At 35.8% G+C, this 19212-nt stretch overlaps 1 protein-coding gene across 2 annotated transcripts in view; it reads left to right on the forward strand.

Annotated features, from left to right (window-relative positions):
• Positions 1-18415, forward strand: part of SH3GLB1 (SH3 domain containing GRB2 like, endophilin B1) — a 38648-nt gene extending 20233 nt beyond the window's left edge. Inside the window, exons 7-11 of one of the 2 annotated variants that reach the window (XM_060024872.1) lie at positions 1033-1056; positions 6555-6644; positions 7031-7131; positions 12928-13156; positions 13543-18415. In XM_060024872.1, the coding sequence (XP_059880855.1) occupies positions 1033-1056; positions 6555-6644; positions 7031-7131; positions 12928-13156; positions 13543-13650 (552 nt within the window). In that variant the 3' untranslated portion in view covers positions 13651-18415. The remainder of the gene's footprint in view (positions 1-1032; positions 1057-6554; positions 6645-7030; positions 7132-12927; positions 13157-13542) is intronic. The other variant, XM_060024863.1, reaches the window with a different exon arrangement.
• Positions 18416-19212: the final 797 nt, after the last annotated feature.

A 19212-nucleotide genomic window follows, 5' to 3' on the forward strand; every position in this document is an offset into this window, starting at 1 on the left:
GAGATGTTAAGTGTTTTTAATTTTTTAACAAGATAGAAATCTGAACATAGTCCCAAAATTCATAAATGTTAGCCAATAAAGATTTATAGATACAGTGTTTGGTATAATACTCCTGGGTGTATTACTGCCATAGAAGTAGCATAGACTCTGCCGTATAAGTAATAAATAATTGACAGTTTTTATTTGTTAAATCAATTGACTACTTTTATTTCATTAGCACTGAACTAAAAGGAGGGGAAAAAACATGTAATAGAAAAGATTATTGTACAGAATATGTAAAATGCATTTGTTTTTTTAAACTACTATAATTATTGAAGCCCTGGCTAAATTAGAGCTTTCCTTAGATAGCAAGAGAATGCATTCATTTATTTCCATTGTCCTATCTGTATGTAGGTAAATGAGAACTGTGAAACTGTTTCAGTCATTGGTAATTTAGCATATAAATCATATATTTTTTTTAATCTTAGGTAAAAATACCCTAAACAGTTAGCAAGACTTTGTTTCATTTATTAGGCATTTATTTTACTAGTTAGGTCATCTACTTATAGTACGATGTATTTAACTCTGGTAATTTTAAGTTCATTATATCTCAAGTTCATTGTGCCCCCCACCATGGCTAAATCAACATTTAGTGTCCATTTATCCTTGCTTTATTATAGCTTACTAAAATTGCAGAATTTTGGACCTAAATGAGAAATTAGAAATCATATACTCTAAACCTCTCATTTTACTGATGAGAATACTAGAACTGAGGCATTAAATATTCCCAGTTTTGGAAAACTGTTATTAAGTTATAGAATTAGTATAAGATTCAAAAATCAATAGTATTGATACATATGAAGGCATACTTTCACAGTATATTAATCTCTACTGATTTAATTATTACTGTGTTTAATCTGTTAATGTGATTCTGGAAAAAGAGAGTATGCCATGTAAATTAAAATATTTACATTTTTCTATAGTAAGTTGTAGAAAATGTTAAATTCCAACTTTCATGCTCTATATTTTTCTCTAATTTTTAATGCTGGCTAGATTTGGGCAGAGGAAGTGACAAAAGTAAGTAAATCATTAAACTACAGAATTATGAAACAAGAATTTAATTGTCATTTATTCAGTAAATCTTTATTGGACAACAACTATGGGGCCAATCACAGTCTTTGTTACTGTATCTTATAAAATCTGAAAATTATTATGGAAAGCTCAGATCTGTTTGGCTAGTAGTAGTTCCACAGAGTAATAGAACAATGCTGCAGAGATGTGGTTTGCACACACTCTAATAAATACTAGATAGCTGTTATACTAAGTGGTAATCCTTACAACGCCTTGTCAGAAGACAGTTTTTAAATAATACTTGGTTTATTCATATGATAATTATATAAAATATAGTTAACACAATGTCCTATATCTTCAGAGAAGTGAATATATATCATGTCACACAAATGAATTTTCAAGGTAACTGAAGCTTGTTCTCTACAACACTAAAGCTAATATTTCTGTCATTTTAGTTGAAAATATTTGTAAAAAATTAAATACCGGATAGCATATATTTAACTTCATTACAGTTAGTCATTATTATGAATATCCGTTATTGTACTGTGCAACCGTTGGATCCTTTGTTTTTGAAGTATGTTGTCTCCTCCCTCAGTGTCAGACTGTCACTTTGAGAAGCTGTCCATATTACTGCTACTGCCAGTCTCTCTGCCTGTGCTACCATTTCTAATCTGTTCTTGGCTGGGAGAATACCTAAAGCAAGGAATAAGGAATAAAATTATGACTTTAGTGCAGATTTGTTTCAAGTGCTATTTGAGGTCTTCAGAAGCATTTTTAATTTACTTCTCATGTTCAGAATCTGACCATGAGTTGAGGACAGTGCTGGGGATTGAGGGCAGGTATTAATTGGGCCCCTGAATATTAAGTAGTTTTACAAACTTCAACTTCTTATTTTCTGACTTTGTAGGATTGCTAACTATACAGTCTTGTTTCATGAATAGGTTGTGGAGCATAACTTGGAAATCCAATGTGAAATTCTTGACTTATGCTCTCACCCCTCTTTGTGGAATCCATTCATCAACTTAGTTACGGTTACACCCTGGCCTCTGATTTCTTCCTGAATGTCTAGCGTGAAAAGGGGGCAGAGTAACGTAGAAGAGAAAATAGGTTGATCAAGAAAGCCAGGGTCTCTTCCACTTTGGTTAGCATACAGGTACACCAAAAAATTTCTGATTTGATTCTTCAGTTTCTGCAAATTTTGGAAATAGTTGATGTAATGGCAAGAAACTCATGAAACATTATGTTTGTATGTGTGAAAAAAGCTTAAAATATATCAAAATGGATTTCTGGATATATTTTTCCTCTATTCTCACTTCTGTCATTTTTATAATTTAAAAATGTATAATTTAAAAACTGCAGGGCTTCCCTGGTGGTGCAGTGGTTGAGAGTCCGCCTGCCGATGCAGGGGACATGGGTTCGTGCCCTGGTCCGGGAAGATCCCACATGCCGCAGAGCGGCTAGGCCTGTGAGCCATGGCCGCTGAGCCTGTGCGTCCGGAGCCTGTGCTCTGCAACAGGAGAGGGCACAACAGTGAGAGGCCCGCGTACCACAAAAAAATAAATAAATAAATAATAAAAATAAATAAAAACTGCATATTCCTGGAATATTTTAAGATTTAAGCCCCTAGAAAAAGTAGGTAACACTGACCAAGATTGTCATAGCAAATGCCTCAGAAGCTTGGCCAAAATTTCTGGCTTAAAATAAGTTGCCCAGTCCTGATAAAACAAACCAACACATTCTTGCCCTTTTTCCAGCTTACATCCTAAAAGAACTCTTCTTGCTTCTCTAACCCAAGCTATGTTCTAGATCAGTTAGCCCAGTAACAGTAGTTCTAAGCAGTAGAAGATCTTTGCCTAGAACTCTGTCTTAATTGTAAAATTAAGTTGGGGAATGAGATCTTCTGGAGGACAGAATAAAAACTCTTTAAATTCATTGTCTTTCTTTAAACCCTTTTTGTCTTTCTAAAATGGATTATTTTCTTCCTAAGTAAATTAATTATGCTGAACCTAATTTCAGTTACCTCAGCCTTTCAGGTTAATTATTATGATCAGTTAAAAGTGTCAGAAGTAGAGGTGGTTTGGGACATTAGACTGTTTGTGGCCATCCCAAACATACACAGAAACTTGTTCAAGAAACAAGATTTGTTTCCTTCCTGTTATTTACCTTTTCTAAATATAAAGTCTAGATTGTACAAAAGAATGACTTCCTAGGCTTTGTATTATGGTGCTTTCTTCACAGTTAAATAATTAAATTTTGCTCAAACATAGAAGACTGATCCTTTGTCCTTAATGAGATCATTTTATATTTTTATTCAGTGTTTTTATTTTTTTTATAAATTTATTTTTTAACATCTTTATTGGAGTATAATTGCTTTACAATGGTATGTTAGTTTCTGCTTTATAACAAAGTGAATCAACTGTACATATACATATATCACCATATCTCCTCCATCTTGCATCTCCCTCCTACCCTCCCTATCCCACCCCTCTAGGTGGTCACAAAGCCCCAAGCTGATTTCCCTGTGCTATGCAGCTGCTTCCCACTAGCTATCTATGTTACATTTGGTAGTGTATATATATCCATGCCACTCTGTCACTTTGTCCCAGCTTACCCTTCCCCATCCCTGTATCCTCAAGTCCATTCTCTACTCTGCATCTTTATTCCCGTCCTGACCCTAGCTTCTTCAGAACCTTCTTTTTTTTTTTTTTTTAGATTCCATATATATGTGTTAGCATACAGTATTTTTCTCTTTCTGACTTACTTCACTCTGTAGGACAGTCTCTAGGTCCATCCACCTCACTACAAATAACTCAATTTCGTTTCTTTTTATGGCTGAGTAATATTCCATTGTATATATGTGCCACATCTTTATCCATTCATCTGTTGATGGACATTTAGGTTGATTCCATGTCCTGGATATTGTAAATAGTGCTGCAGTGAACATTGTAGTACATGTCCCTTTTTGAATTATGGGTATATGCCCATGCTGGGTCACATGGTAGTTCTATTTTTAGTTTTTTAAGGAACCTCCATAGTGTTCTCCATAGTGGCTGTATCAATTTAGATTCCCACCAACAGTGCAAGAGGGGAGGGTTCCCTTTTCTCCACACCCTCTCCAGCATTTATTGTTTGTAGATTTTTTGATGATTCAAAGTCATGTACCACAGTGTTCATTGCAGCTCTATTTACAATAGCAAGGACATGGAAGCAAATTTATTTATTTATTTATTTATTTTTTATTTTGGGCTGTGTTGTGTCTTTGTTGCTGCGCACGGGCTTTCTCTAGTTGCAGCGAGCTGGGGCTACTCTTCATTGCGTTGCACGGGCTTCTCATTGCGGTGGCTTCTCGTTGCAGAGCACGGGCTCTAGACGCGCAGGCTTCAGTAGTTGTGGCACGAGGGCTCAGTAGTTGTGGCTCACGAGCTCTAGGCTCAGGCTCAGTAGTTGTGGTGCACGGGCTAGTTGCTATTCAGTGTTTTTAGCTTAAAAACATTTTTTCTATTTCAGTCTCAAGCTTCCTAGTCACTTTTAATCTGCTACCTAGCTTGCTTACTTACACCTTGTACAGAAATATTGCCATTTAGTAGACTTTCCTGCCATTTCTGCTAAAGGCTGTTAAATCAAATTGTACTTTCACAATCAAACCTATATGGAATTAGCCTCATTTGTTTCCGAATGCGTTTATTTTTGGTTTGCTGTGGTTACTTCTATCAATCAGAACCTTTCAACCAAGCAGAACAGTAAATAGTGCAAATGTAACACTGGATTGGTTTTCCTTAATACTTTTTTAGGAAGAACATTGATTGTTTTATTCCCCTGTAACTTTTTTCTGCTGCATACTAGCTTCCAGATGAAGCTTATTACTTAAGCCCTGTTACCAAAACGCCATGTATTCTTATTTTGATCAAGTAAATTTAATTTTAACTCTTGACTTATTGAATAATTCAAGCTTATTTCCATAAATCCAGTCTAGTGGTCAAGCCTTAGTCCTCTCTGCCATATCTTTTGCCAATGGTATGAGAATGATTATAGCAACTGATTATCTCTTTTGCTGCTACCTCATTGTTGACTATTTCACTTGGTTAGCTATTGCCACCAAAGGGTGAAGGAGAGGGAGATGGGGTGTGAAAGGAAAAAGTTCACACCTTGTTTATATACTTACTACAGTCTTGGAAATACTGTAATTATTTGGATGGCAGGGGAGCAATTTATCCTGGAGAGGTAGTGGGAAATATCATTATAGTGATATTATCACCAATAGTAATTCCCAGTGGGGGATAAGCTAACTATTTTGAGTGACCTGTGAGATTTTATTTTTTCCTCCTCACTACCAAGCAACTCTGACTAAAAGTTTGTGAGGATGTTTTTTTGCCAGTACTTAACTATTTTTAGATTTTTTTTTTTCGGTGAACTGTTTTTTTCCAGCACTAAACCTATATCAGATAGTTGAAGCTAGTAGTGGTGTGCTATTATGCACATGTCTTCCTAGCTCTGAGGTCAGTAACTTCACCTTGGTAGCTTGAAATCAGCTGTGGTAGGAGTATTTATACCATTGAAACTCAGCACATTGGAGCTTTTTTTCCCCCCCTGGAGAGCCAGTTTACCAGCACACCATTGATTAAAGGTCACCCATAACTTGCAGAAAAACCCTAGCATATCTTATAGGTAATATTTGTGCTTAAGACATATTCTATGCAAAGTTTGGAAAGAAAACTAAAAAAGACATTTATGTAGGATAAAGAATCCTTTGAGGGAACCTAAGAGCTACGTCCCTAGAAACAAGTGTATGCTTGATAACTAAACCCATGAGGTTAAAGTCCTAGCTTCACTCTGAAGTTTTTTCATTTGAGATTGAAGCATATATAACTTCAAAGTAAAGTAGCTACAGTAATAATTGAGAATTTTTTGAAATAATTTATACAAGTAAACTGGTAATCTTAAGGTTTCATAAAATGTTACAAATTAGCAAAATTGATACTAGAAAATGTATGAAAATAGATTGACAGTCCCATAGTAGTTTTCCTAGGCTTTTGTGTTTATGTCATTAAGCTTTGGCTTTAATAGATTCTTTTGAGTTAAGTACCAGTAAGGAGTCAGTTCTGTCTAGATTAAGTAACATAGAAAAGCTAAGTTCTGGAAACCAGGGACCACTTTAGATACAAAGCAGAATCAGGGAATTGCCAGATTATCATTTGGGGTTTGTTTGGCGGATTTTTTTTTTAACATCTTTATCGGAGTATAATTGCTTTACAGTGGTGTGTTAATTTCTGCTTTACAACAAAGTGAGTCAGCTATACATATACATATATCCCCATATCTCCTCCCTCTTGCGTCTCCCTCCCACCCTCCCTATCCCACCCCTTTAGGTGGTCACAAAGCACTGAGCTGATCTCCCTGTGCTATGTGGCTGCTTCTGTTTGGGGGATTTTCTAACTGTCTAAATGAATGTACATAAAATGGACTAAGTCCTCTAATGAGATTCTAAAACTGTGTTCCAATTTAAGTCTGAACAGGAATTAAGAATAACTCAAAGTGAATTTGATCGTCAAGCAGAGATTACCAGACTTCTGCTAGAGGGAATCAGCAGTACACATGTGAGTGTTCATTCATTGGAAATTCATTTGGAACAAAAGACTTTGATAGTCTTAGGGAAATTCTTGGAGGAAAAACTGAACTTCCTTTTCAGTCATTTATCAAGATATTTAAATTGTAGCACTTTTCAAGATACATGAAGAAATATTTTAAATTTTTGTTTACACCTCATCACCTGATGAGATAGTTCTCCCACCATCGTCAAGTCCATTTGATGTTTTTTGTTTTTTGGTTTTCTTTGGCTAAACAGTTTGTTGTTGTAAATTGTAGTAAAATGATAGATACTGATGATTTACCCCGAGTACAGTGTCGTGCTCTGTCTTCCCTTAGCGTGTGCCACTTTAAGTAGATTATAGAGCTAAGAAGTGACTGTAACTTTCCTTTACAGGCCCATCACCTCCGCTGTCTGAATGACTTTGTAGAAGCCCAGATGACTTACTACGCACAATGTTACCAGTACATGTTAGACCTCCAAAAGCAACTGGGAAGGTGGCAATTTCCTTTTCATACATGAAACTCCTGATAAGAGAAGAAATTCAGATTTTTTCATATGAACTAATAATAGAGGTGAAAAATAGAAGAATTAAAGGCTTTTATTAGATTACTTAGAATCAGATTTTTTTTTTTTTTAAGGAAAGTGATTATCACACTTCTGTGGTAACAAAGACATTTTGGGCTCTTCTGGCACAGAAAAATGTTAACAGGGGTGAGACGATAATTTAAGTGAATACCTTTTTAGTGCTTTTTAGATAATTTAAGTGAATACCTTTTTAGAACTTCAAAAAGCATTTGAAGTTCACTTTTCTCTTGAATACCTTTGCAGGTGGTTGAGGAAGATATAGTTATATTGACACTTAGTTGCCCTTAGAGGTAAACTAATTTGTACTTATTCATTACTTGTTCACTGTTAAAAAGATTTTAGAATATTCTGTAAGACCTCAAGCCCATTGATGTTATTATTTTGAGTGTGGTAATATACTTTACAGCACATATGTAAAGCAACACAACTCAATCATTCGTTCTCAAATACTTATTGAACACCTGTTGTATCCAAGCACTGTTCTATACTCTGGGATTATATCAGCGAACAGAACAGGCAAAATTGCTTACCTTTATGGAGCTAACGTTGTAAGGTGACACTGAAAATAAAAGATGTACAGGACAAACATGGTCTCTGCTCTCACAACGAACACTTAAAGCCTAGGTAGAAGTACAGGCCATAGGTGGACAGGCCATGTGATAAGTGGAAAGAGGAGGTCAGATTACTGTAAGGGACATCTAACTGTGACTCAAGTGAGTCTAGCAAAGATTCACAGATGAAATTATTTTAGTAGGAATAATCTAGAACAAGAAAGGGGCAGGGACAAATATTCCAGGCAGAGGAGGAATATGTATATGAAAGGGCCAGAGGAAAAAGAGTGTGGCAAGTTCAGGAAACTGACAATAGTTCATTCTGTTCAAAATAGTTCATAGTGTTCAAATTTAAAATGGGATAGTAGATGTGGCTAGAATAATGAAGCCAGGTCATGTCATGAATGCCCTTTAAAATAAGTAATGATAAAGAGTTTGGAATTTACATAGTGAGGAACCATTAAAGCAGGGGAGTGATGTATAATATTTGAAGGAGGAATATCAAGAGAAGTTATTTCAAGGAATAAGGAGAAAAAAAAAACCCATCACTTTGGTCTTCCTTTCTGCATATTAATCCTTCAAAACTAGACCTAGAACAAAATTAGGCACATCCACAAAACCAATTTTAGATCTTAAAAATGAGTTGTAGTCTAATACCACTGGTTATTCTAATAGGATTTACAGAAGTATTTACACTTCTATATATTTGAAGTTTTGTTACTGGTATTAATATCTGAAATCAGAATACTACTCTATCCCCACATCATTACAAGTATTTTAAGCCCAGGAAGCCTTAGTACTTCCTGTTCACTTTGTCCTGATACTCTCACAGTGCAGCAGAGGGGTTGCTGTTGAAACCATTCATTCTTGAATTCTGCTTAAGGCCATACACATGCTTTGGAACTCAGCCATTCACACAAAATCTAGTCATTAATGTGCTGAGGTAGGTATTATTATTATCCACATACAGATAAGGAAACAGAAGAGCTAGTTATAAGATTAGTAAATGTGTTTTATTTTTAAATAATTGGAAAGTTTAACATATTGAGCTACAGTGGCAGGAGGTCTAGAGTTTTTTAAAGTTATTAGTAAAAGTTCTTAGAAGTTGAAGATGGCCTTTCAGGGTTTTTTTGTTTGGTTTGGTGTTTTGTTGTTTTTCTTTTTACCATTAATTTCCCAAAGTTGACATAGGTAGACCTCAGTGGCTAAACAAAAGCTAAATTATACTAGTAAATTTGAAAGTAAAGTACATGGTTAAAGACTTTAAAAATTGTGTGTGTGTACACATACATACGTAGGGAGAGAGAACTTATCTTTTTTTTTTTCTCTTCAGAAATGTATATATTTAATCACTGCCGAGTTCACTGAGGAAAGGATGCTAGGAAATGTGTTCTTAACTTTAGAGTGAAACTTGAATTAGAAATCATTTCTTTTTATCATTAGAACCCTTTTACCCATCAGAGAAACATTTGCTTTTAATTTTTACAGATGCCCTATTCTAGGCATCAAGGATACAATGTAAACAAAATAGACCATATCCCTGCCTTTATGGATCTTGCATTCTATTTAGGGGTAGAAAGGAGTAGAAAATCAATGTCTATGAATTATACAGTCTATTAGAAGGTGATAAATGCTATGGAGAAAAATACAACAGGGAAGTACCTTGGTTAGAGTAGAGGTTTACAGTAGTCAGGGAAGACAGATTGGAAAGATGTGAGGAAACAAAGCACGCAGGCATCTTAGAGATGCTCCAGAGACAAAGTACAAAAACTCTAAAGCAGGAACATAGCTGTATGTTCAGGCAACAGCAAGGAGAGCTTGGCTGGAGATTAATCAAGGAAACAGGGAGCGAAGATATGTAGGGCTTTGGAAGCCACTTTTTGGGCTTTGGGCTGTACTCAGAGATGAGGAAGTCTGGAGGATTTTGAGCTGAGGAGTGACATGATTTGATTTTAACCTTTAAGAAGATCATTCCTGCTGCTCTGTTGAGGATAGATGTTAGAGGTCATGAGTATAAGCTGACAGACCTGTTCGGAGCCTACTGCAATAACTCGGTCAATAATCCAGTCAGGAGGTGACAGTGGCTTGGATCAGGGTGATTGTGATAGATGTGGTAGAAGTGCTCAAACCCTGGGTGTGTTTTAAAGGTAAAGCCAGTAGAGTTTGCTGACAAACTTTCTGTATATGAGGCTTAGAGGTGTCAAGAATTACTGCAAGTGTTTGGCCTGAGCAACTGAAAGAATGGAGTTTTGGTTAATTAAAATGGGGAATGCCCCAGGAGGAGCAGGTTGGGATGGGGAAGGCATGTAAGGTATATCAGGAGCCCAGTTTTAGACATGTTAAGTTTGAGATATGAAACATCTGAGTGGAGATACCCAATTTTAGGGTATACAAGTCTGGAAATTGGGGGTGGGGGTGAATTAGAGGTATAAATTAGAGAGTTGTCAGCAATATCAAGGATATTCAAATCTGTGAGACTAGATGAAATTACCAAGGGAGTTAAGTACAGGTAGAGAAAAACAGAGAACCAAGGGCTGAGCCCTGAAGTACTCCAACAAAGAGTTGAGGAACCAGCTAAGGAGGATGGTAAGGAATGAGCACTGAGGTAAGATGTAAACCAAGTGTGGCCTTGGAATAAGCTGTAAAAAATGAGGGGAGTGGTCCACTGTGACCACTAGATAGGTCAAGTGAAAGAGAACTGCTAGTGAACCATTGGATTTTGAACATTGCTGACCTTGACGGGTAGTTTTAGTGGAACAGTAGGAGCAAAAGCTTGTTTGTTAATGTAAGGGAATGGAAGGAGAGGAGCTGTGACAGTAAGTTTAGATAAGTCTTTCAAGGAGTTCTAGTGTAAAGAGAAACAGAAATGAAGCACTAGCCAGAGGAAAAAGTGGAGTCCAGCACATTTTTGGTTTTTTTTTTTAAGATAGGAGAAATAAGAGCATGATTGTAATCTGATAAGAATGACACAGTAAATGGAGAAAATATAATATTAGAAAGAAAGGGAAGAATTGGTAGTGTGATATCCTTGAGAGGAGATTTTGTACACAGGTGGAAAAATTAACCTTAAAAAAATTAATCTTAAGAGCATAGATAGCTCATCTGTAGTAGGAGGAGAGATGACCAAAGCATGGAAGTTTCCTGATTTTTTTCTCCTCTCAGTTAAAAAAGAAAGCAACTTATCAGCTGATTATAAAGGTTAGGGGAGAAATGCTGGAATTTTGAGGATGGATGAAGGGGTATGAAATAGTCATCAGCAGAATGTTGAAAGTGGGTAGACTAGAGAAATGGAGTGTAGTTGCCAGGCAGCATTGTGGACCCACTTTAGGTTCCTACTCATTCATTGAGTGTGAGACTAGACTACATGGTTTTGTAGTTTTTTTACTGTCATAGTACATACATGGATACTGAGTAGATAATTACAGAGATTTTTACCAAACGAGTAGTATGAAGGAAAGGGCAAAGGATATGAAGGCATGTGCAAGGAGGTGATTATAATAATTTACCTTGGACACGAAGGGCGTGTTGGTAGGATGATAGATGGTAGGCCTGTGGAGGACTATAGATCCAGGATAGGCTTGTTGAAATGAGAGTACTAGGGGAAACAAGATGATGGTCAGAGAATGGGATGTTGGAAATTGATTATTGTAAAGGTTATAGTTTTTGGAATTGATATGGTCTAGATGAGGCATTGGGAGTGGGTGGCTGAACTAGGTCAGTCACAGAATCACTGGAAGAGGAGAGCTCACGGGTCTGACAGGCCAAAGTGTTCAAATAATTGTCTACATGGCTATTAGAACCACCGAGAATTAAGATCCACTGTTAGTGAGCCAGGAGCTAAAATCCAGAAATAAAGGGAAAAGAATGAGACGCCTGTAGATGATTGCAACAAGAGATGATAGGTAGTATATAGTTGAATAACATGAAATTCAAAGATTAGGTAGGATTGGTTAGGGAAAGGAGTATAGGAATGGTAATGAGGAACGTGCAACTCCTTCAACATCCACCTCTAGGCTCAATGATAAAGGGAGTGTGGGAGATTAAACTCAAGCATCAGGAGGTGAATGGAAGGGTTAGAGAAGAGGTTAAGGGTACAGGGAAATTTGCTGCTGGCTGACTGATTTCCAGATGGCACAGGAGTCATAAAGAAGAAAACTGTTTTATGAAGGGATTAATTTCACCTACCCTACCAGATGAAGCATTTTATATTTTAACTAATGGATTTATTTAAACTTAAATATGAATTTTCATAGGATGTTTTTCAACCTTAGAAGTGGTTGGATTAGAATGATTATAGGCCAGCCATCTTATGCTGTTTTCCGTTGAGTATTATTGGAGAAACAGTAGGCTTACAATAAATTGAAAATTATCTTTAAACTATTTATAGGCACATTGATCACAGGGATTTCACTAATTCCTAATAAAACTTTTATTTTTCCCCTAAAAAATAGAAGACAAAATGAACTGTGACATTTTCCGTATTCTCCCATTGAGTCTTATGTTAATTATCAGTCATAACATATTATTTGAATGTCCATCTCCTCACTTATCTACATGTCCATAAAGGAATGGCATTGTTTCATGTTTATATCTCAGCTTGTGGTAGTGATGTTGGACATGTAGATACTCAATAAGTACTTGAATGAACAGGAAAATGTGATTGGATCGATTTTATGAAAAAGAGTTCAGTTACTCAAATATTTCTCAAAGAATTAACTTGAGAAAACTTCACTCTTGTAGTAGTATCTAACATTTAAGTAAGTCTTTCATTGGTATTTTTATTTAACAATTCATAAAGGGAGGAAAAGATTAATGGAACATACTTATAGAAGGTTGTTGGAAATATCATAAACTCATTTTTCTGGAAAAAGAAAACCATTGTGTTTTTTAAAAACTTTTTAAAGTTTATACTTGTAAAGATGGCTTTGAAACAGACTTTCAAAGATTTTATATTTAAAAACAACCTGCATTTTCTCTAGTGTAATTGACCCTAGAGGGGTGAGCTGGATAGTGTACTTTGTCATTAAAATATTAGCATCCTCAAATCTTTAGCCAAAGTGAAGGTTGGTAGAAGGTAAACACTGCCCCCAAGTGGTGGTATACAGGAACTTTGGTCACTTGCAAATAGATAACTGGCCATTTTCTTTTCAACAGTTTTCCATCCGTTTATCATTGTAACAACAACCAGACTTCTGTGGCACCTATACCATCTGCTTCATCAAACGTGATTGGTTCTTCTCCCTTGACTTCAACAAGTGGCCTAGTAATCACCTCTCCTTCCAACCTCACTGACCTTAAGGAGTGCAGTGGCAGCAGGAAGGCCAGGGTTCTGTATGATTATGATGCTGCAAACAGTACTGAATTATCACTTCTGGCAGATGAGGTGAGTAATGTGGGTATAAAAGGAAAACTATATCATAGATTGACTTACCTTCCAGTATAACAAAGTGCAAATTCCTCATTACTTATTTGGAAATAGTTTATTATGAATGTTTTCATAGATTACAGCTGGTTATATTAACATTTTATAATTTTTTAACTACTATTTTTTAACAAAATAGAACATCACAGAAATATTTAAAGCTTTTAACTGCTAAATCACTAGATTTCTAAAACTGTCTCTAATAAAATCCTTTATCTTTCACCAAATTGATAATAATGTTTAAATTCTTTGATAGTGAATAATTTATACTTTAAACAAATTAAGTCTGATTAGTTTTCTGTGTGTTTATTAACATAGTTAATAACTGGAAATGTTTTATTTTGTAGGTAATCACTGTTTTCAGTGTCGTTGGAATGGATTCAGACTGGCTAATGGGGGAAAGGGGAAACCAGAAGGGCAGGGTGCCAATTACCTACTTAGAACTGCTCAATTAAATACGTGGACTGTGAAAAGGTACACCGTATTTATATACAATTAACTCTTAATAAAGCAGGTTTAAGTATCTTTCATGTTAATGTCTTAAGAGACTGAAAAGAAAATACTAGCCATCAGAAACTGGCCTTTCTGCCAATAAAATTGCATGGTAAATATTTCATTACAGAATTTATGTTAAAGCTTTCATGCCAAGAATGTTTTCTTAAAAAATTCTCTTTCTACTGAGGTTTCACTAATAAGTAGCTTCTACTTTTGAGCCCCAACTTAAAGCATAACTGTTTTCTACTGAATTTTTCATTAATGGCAAGCTTTTTCTTTTACATAAAATAAATTTATTGTGAATTGATATGTGACTCATTTATTAGGTATAATTAATAGCCAAAGAATAAAGTTAAAATTTGTTTTTAACTGTTGGTTTAAAAAGAGCTCTAGGATGTAAACCTCTTTTGTAAAAAATATAATGTTTCTGAATGTTTTCATAAACAGAAATGCAGTTATACCATGTTTACCTTGTTTTCCAGCAGACACGGAATGATTACAATATTCTAGTTCAGTGAGTTATTTTGAGGGTTTTTGTTTTACTAAACACTACTGAATGATTTCTTTTAAGAGTAACTAGTCCTTGAGAAATACTACCGTATTTCTCTAGTACATTTGCATTTAAGGTTCTAAAACATCTGGGACAAATTCAGTTCACTAAATAATGTTTTTAAGATTGTTCAATTGGTACTGTTTAATCCATAATCAGAATTGGATCTGTTAAGATACTGCAGTAAAGAGAATTTGTTCTTATTGAACAACAAATCCTTATAAAAATGGATTAGCACAACTGTGTTCATTATAGAGTAAATTGTATGCAAACAGAATACACTTTTGGTTACTTTGAGCCTACAAATAAAATGTTGAAAATTTACTAATGAACTTAGGTTATCTTGATCAGGCTCTCTAGTTATGAAACACATACTAATGAAATGATTAGTGATATACATGGAATCAGAAAATTGCTATTTAGACCACTGCTATGAATCAGCAGATTATTTCCATGTCAGGACTTCTGCTCTCATTTTCATTTATTCATTCTTTCGTCAAACATTTGTTGGGGGCCATGCACTATGCTGATCAACTGGGAATACGACCCTGAACAAGATGCACACAGTTCTTCCCCCTACAGATCTTAAAGACTGGTGGTAGATACAGAAAAATAAGTAAGCAATGGTCATATAACAGAATCGGTGTCATGATAGAAGAAATACAGGGTTAGTATGTTTCAGAGTTTTGGGAGTCACCTAATTCAGATTTTGGGAGTGGGAGATAGTTTGGAGAGGAAGTGTTCTAGGCAGAGGAAGAAGTTGTGACAGGCCTGGAGCTAAGAGAATGTAGCACATTCTTAAAGCTAAAAGCAGTTCAGTTTGGCTTATGCATGAAGTGTAAAGGTGTAGTTAATTTCTTCAGGAAGTGTTAATGTGTCAAAATGATATTTTTCTGGTACTTTAAAAAATGAACACTTAGCACAAAAGGATATTTTTAAATGGTGTTTAAGAGTTCCTAATAAGAGCTTGGTAAACATGTTGGTAATTTAATTTACAGTTCAGATTTTAACAGTAGTTGTTACATTTCTGTGCTGTGAGACAAATTCCTCTGCAGTTTTACAGTTATACAAGATGCTTTGATTCACACTGTGAATTGCCATACTGTTAACCCCCAAAGCTGCTCAAGCTGGTTAGTTAGCTTAGAACCACTTGAGTGAAGCTTTTTCCCCCAGAAATGAAGCTCTGTGGCCAGCCTAGAGTACCATCTATTATGTTACATAAATCAAGATTTAGGCTTTAAAAGATCATACAAAAAAATCAGGTCAACTTTAATAGCAACTATAAATTAGGTTTATGAGAAGTAGAGTAGTAAAACGGAAAGAGTATGGGTACTGGAGTGAAATTGTCCTGGATTCAAATCCAGTCTTCCTCACATACTGTGCTCTTTGAGCTTCGACTTAGATGTCATATAAACTGCCATTTCCTTGTTAGCAAAATGGGGATAACAATTATGCCACTTTAAGGTTATTGTGAGGATTTTATAGCAAAAAATAGTGTTAAAAGCAGTTATAAAATAACTATAAAATCTGTAACTATAGATTTCTAACTATCTTGTATGTTAGATAATTTTTAGGGAAAGGCTTGGCACAGCAGAAACATGCTGTGAATATGTTTCCCCTTGTTAGCCCCTGTAGCTTCCTGACCTATCCAGACGGTTGGCCTTGTTTATGACTATGTACCAGACAGACATCTTCTGTTGCAATGCTCTGTTCTACTCCTTATCAATTCTATCCTCCACCCTCTTTAAATGAGACCCAGATCTAGGTTTAACCTCACCATAGTCAGTGTACATTTTTATCAGAACCTTCTGCTTTCCATCAAATGAATGTTGATTATAGTAACCTAATAATGTACAGTAGCCTTCAGTAATGTGAGGTTCAAAGGTTATTTTGTGCCTTTGTCCACCACAAATTTGCCACAATATGTGGGCTCATTCTTATGTTTATTGTTTTTATTTTAATGGGGTTTTGTTTGATTGGTTGTTCGGGGAGTTTTGGGTTTGTTTTATTTCGGTTTGGGCTTATTTTATAAAGTCACAGGTTTAATTTTTACTCAGGTAAAGGCCCATAGGTTCTTAGGCATGGAAGAAGAGCTTTGGAAGCCTATTAATTCATGGTGCAATTCAGAATTATTTAAATAATCTCTGTGCCCCTGAGCTTAATCTAAAGGGATAGTAATGTGAAGGATGCATTTATGAATGAAATAGTAAACTTGGAAATAATTGTAGGCTCCTTTTACAAACAGAAAAAAAGTGATTTTATTGTTTCTGTATTTGTCCTGAAGGTAATTAACCTAAAAGATCATTGCATTAAATTGTTTTTTATGGTGCTAATCAGAAAAATTCATATTGTAGGAGACTAGGTCCCAGAAATGGGAATGAGGCTCACTCTGAGTAATGTAAGAAATAAGAAACCTGAGTCCAGGGTCACTAGTGGGTTAGAGTCCATCCTCATAGTCTGCTGTTATCCTCACCAGAACAAAGGAACAGAATGAGAATGGAGGAGCTGGTGTTGGGAGGACATGCAGAAGATAAAGGATCACAGGACAAAAATCAACATCTTTGTCTACCCAGAGAGGCCTGGCTTACTTTCATGCTTTGTTGACAGTATTCCTTAAAAATATCTTCCCTAGCTCCCAAACACCTGAAAGTTTGAAATATGTTGCCCTAGTATGTGGCACTTCAAGTCTGGGTGAGAAGCCATAATAATAGATAGGAGACTTTGCAATTTGACCTACAGCCAGCTTTGCTTCAACCCCTTCTCCAGATGATTAAGTGGCTCTTACCTCATGGTGAGACTCAAATGGGGGTCTGTCTGGTGGTTGTCCACAGCAGAACTGCCCTTTCTCCCACATTATCCTAACGAGAAAGTCAGCTCAGCAGGGCAGTGGTTCTCAGTATGGGACCCCCAAGACAGGCAATGTCAGCATCACGTAGGAACTTGTTAAAAATGTTAATTCGTATCTCCAAGTACCTTTTTTTTTGTACCTATTTGTTGTCTTCAAGGGGCTATAAAACTAGTCTTAGTTCTTCCATGTAACATTTTTTAAAATATTTCAAGACAAAAACTAAATTCTGATCCTCTTTACTGTGTTCTAGCACTAATCATAATTATATAGTTACTTTTAATAATTTATTTGTTTAGTATGTATCTGTCACTCTAGAGTGTAGGCTCCCTGAGATTGAGACTATTAATTCTTTTGATCACAGTTAAATTCCCAACTCTTAGCAGGAGACCTAGCATATAGTATGTACTCAATATTTGTCAAAGAAAGAAAGAATGCAATTCTTAAGTCTTATCCAAGCTCTACTGAATCAAACTCTGGGGGTAGGGCCCAGCATTCTGTTTTTACAAGCCATTTAGGTGATTGTTACACTCTCAAGTTTGAGACCCACTTCAGTAGAATAAAGAAATCGTGCCTTTTACCTTCAGACGTGCTATCTGACATCGCTTGAAAATTCTCCCTCCCTTCTGATACCAACAACACTTCTCTCAAGTGTAGAGGAACGTTGCTGGGCTGTATTACAAGTGGGTGTGAAGGTATAAGGTATGCTTAGTGTAAGAAAGGGAAATATTGCTTGGAATGCCAGTACTTGGTTGCTATGGAGGGTTTCTAGGGATGGATCCCTTAGTCTGAAGAAGGGTAAGCACTACTACCACCCACATTTCCACTCAGCACAGTCACAATTTGACATCAAAGCTCCCTGACAAACCATTAAAGTTATATCAGACTAACGTGTACACCCCGGTGCTCAGGTTGCTAACTCCACTCTCCCTACTTCAAAGGAGACTTTTTAAGAATTGTTAATGCTTTTTTTTAATACTACAAGTCATAGATGCATTAAAAAAGGGAAAAAAAGAGTATATAGTTTAAAAATAAAAATCACCTATAATTCCACCATCCAGGGAGAGCTACTGTTACTTAGGTGCATAGACTTCCAGATTCGTCTGTGCTTTTATAGATTGTTTTAAGTGGGATCAAGTTGTACATACTGTTTTGTAACTTTTTCACTTGACAATACCATGACTATCCTGCCATGTCAAAAATGTTTCTATATCTTTTTTAATGGCCGCATGGTATTTCATCTTATGTGCCACATTTTATTAAACTACTGTTTTCAGGTTGTTTCCAATTTTTCGCTAATAAACTGCTTAAAAGAATATTGTGTTGTTAAATCTTTTATGTGTTCTTAATATTTCCTTAAGGTGAATATTTGGAAGTAGAATTGCTAGTGTAGAGTATGCCAGTTTATAAAAGCTTTTGTCGCTGCCACTTTGCCCCTTAGAAAACTTATCGGCTTACACTTTATCGGCAGTATAAGAAAGTATACTATTTCTTTTTGGAGGACTTCCAACTGAATGTTCTTAGAACCTTCAGTTTAAAAATAAAGGGTAAAAGGAAGATAAAAAGACCCTGCAAAATTAAAACCAAGATCAGTCTTAAATTATTCTGACATGACATCATTTACTGTCCTACCTTCTGTTATGTATTTTGTGATACTTTGGGAATGATTGTACTACTGGCTTTCCCCTTGCTTTTATTCAGTCTCCTGGAAGCACTGACTTTTCTGACTTTTGCCGAAATGGTAGGAGAACAATCCTAAACAGACTGGATAATTTTGATGCAGGCTTATTGTTGCATTTAGGGAGCATGGACATCATAGGGAAAGTAGAAGCTTTGGAAGGTAGGCAGAACATTGGCTCTCCCACTTTGTTGCCTAGTTTTGTGTCAGTCAACCTCTTTGAGCCTGTTTGCCCATATGCAGAAATGAGAATAGTATAAACTTGTAGGGTTGAAAGAACTAATCATATTATGGGCAAAGTGCCTGGCACCTAGTAGATAATAACTTAATAGAATTTCCACCTAAGTATGTTAGAGCAGTTGCTATTATCTACCTCAGTGGAGTAAATATCACTGCCATCACCAAATAGAATCTTCCTTGAAAGGTGTCACAATAAATGGACATTGCCT

The sequence above is a fragment of the Delphinus delphis genome, chromosome 1, assembly GCF_949987515.2.
Source record: "Delphinus delphis chromosome 1, mDelDel1.2, whole genome shotgun sequence".
In the NCBI taxonomy this organism is placed as follows: domain Eukaryota; kingdom Metazoa; phylum Chordata; class Mammalia; order Artiodactyla; family Delphinidae; genus Delphinus; species Delphinus delphis.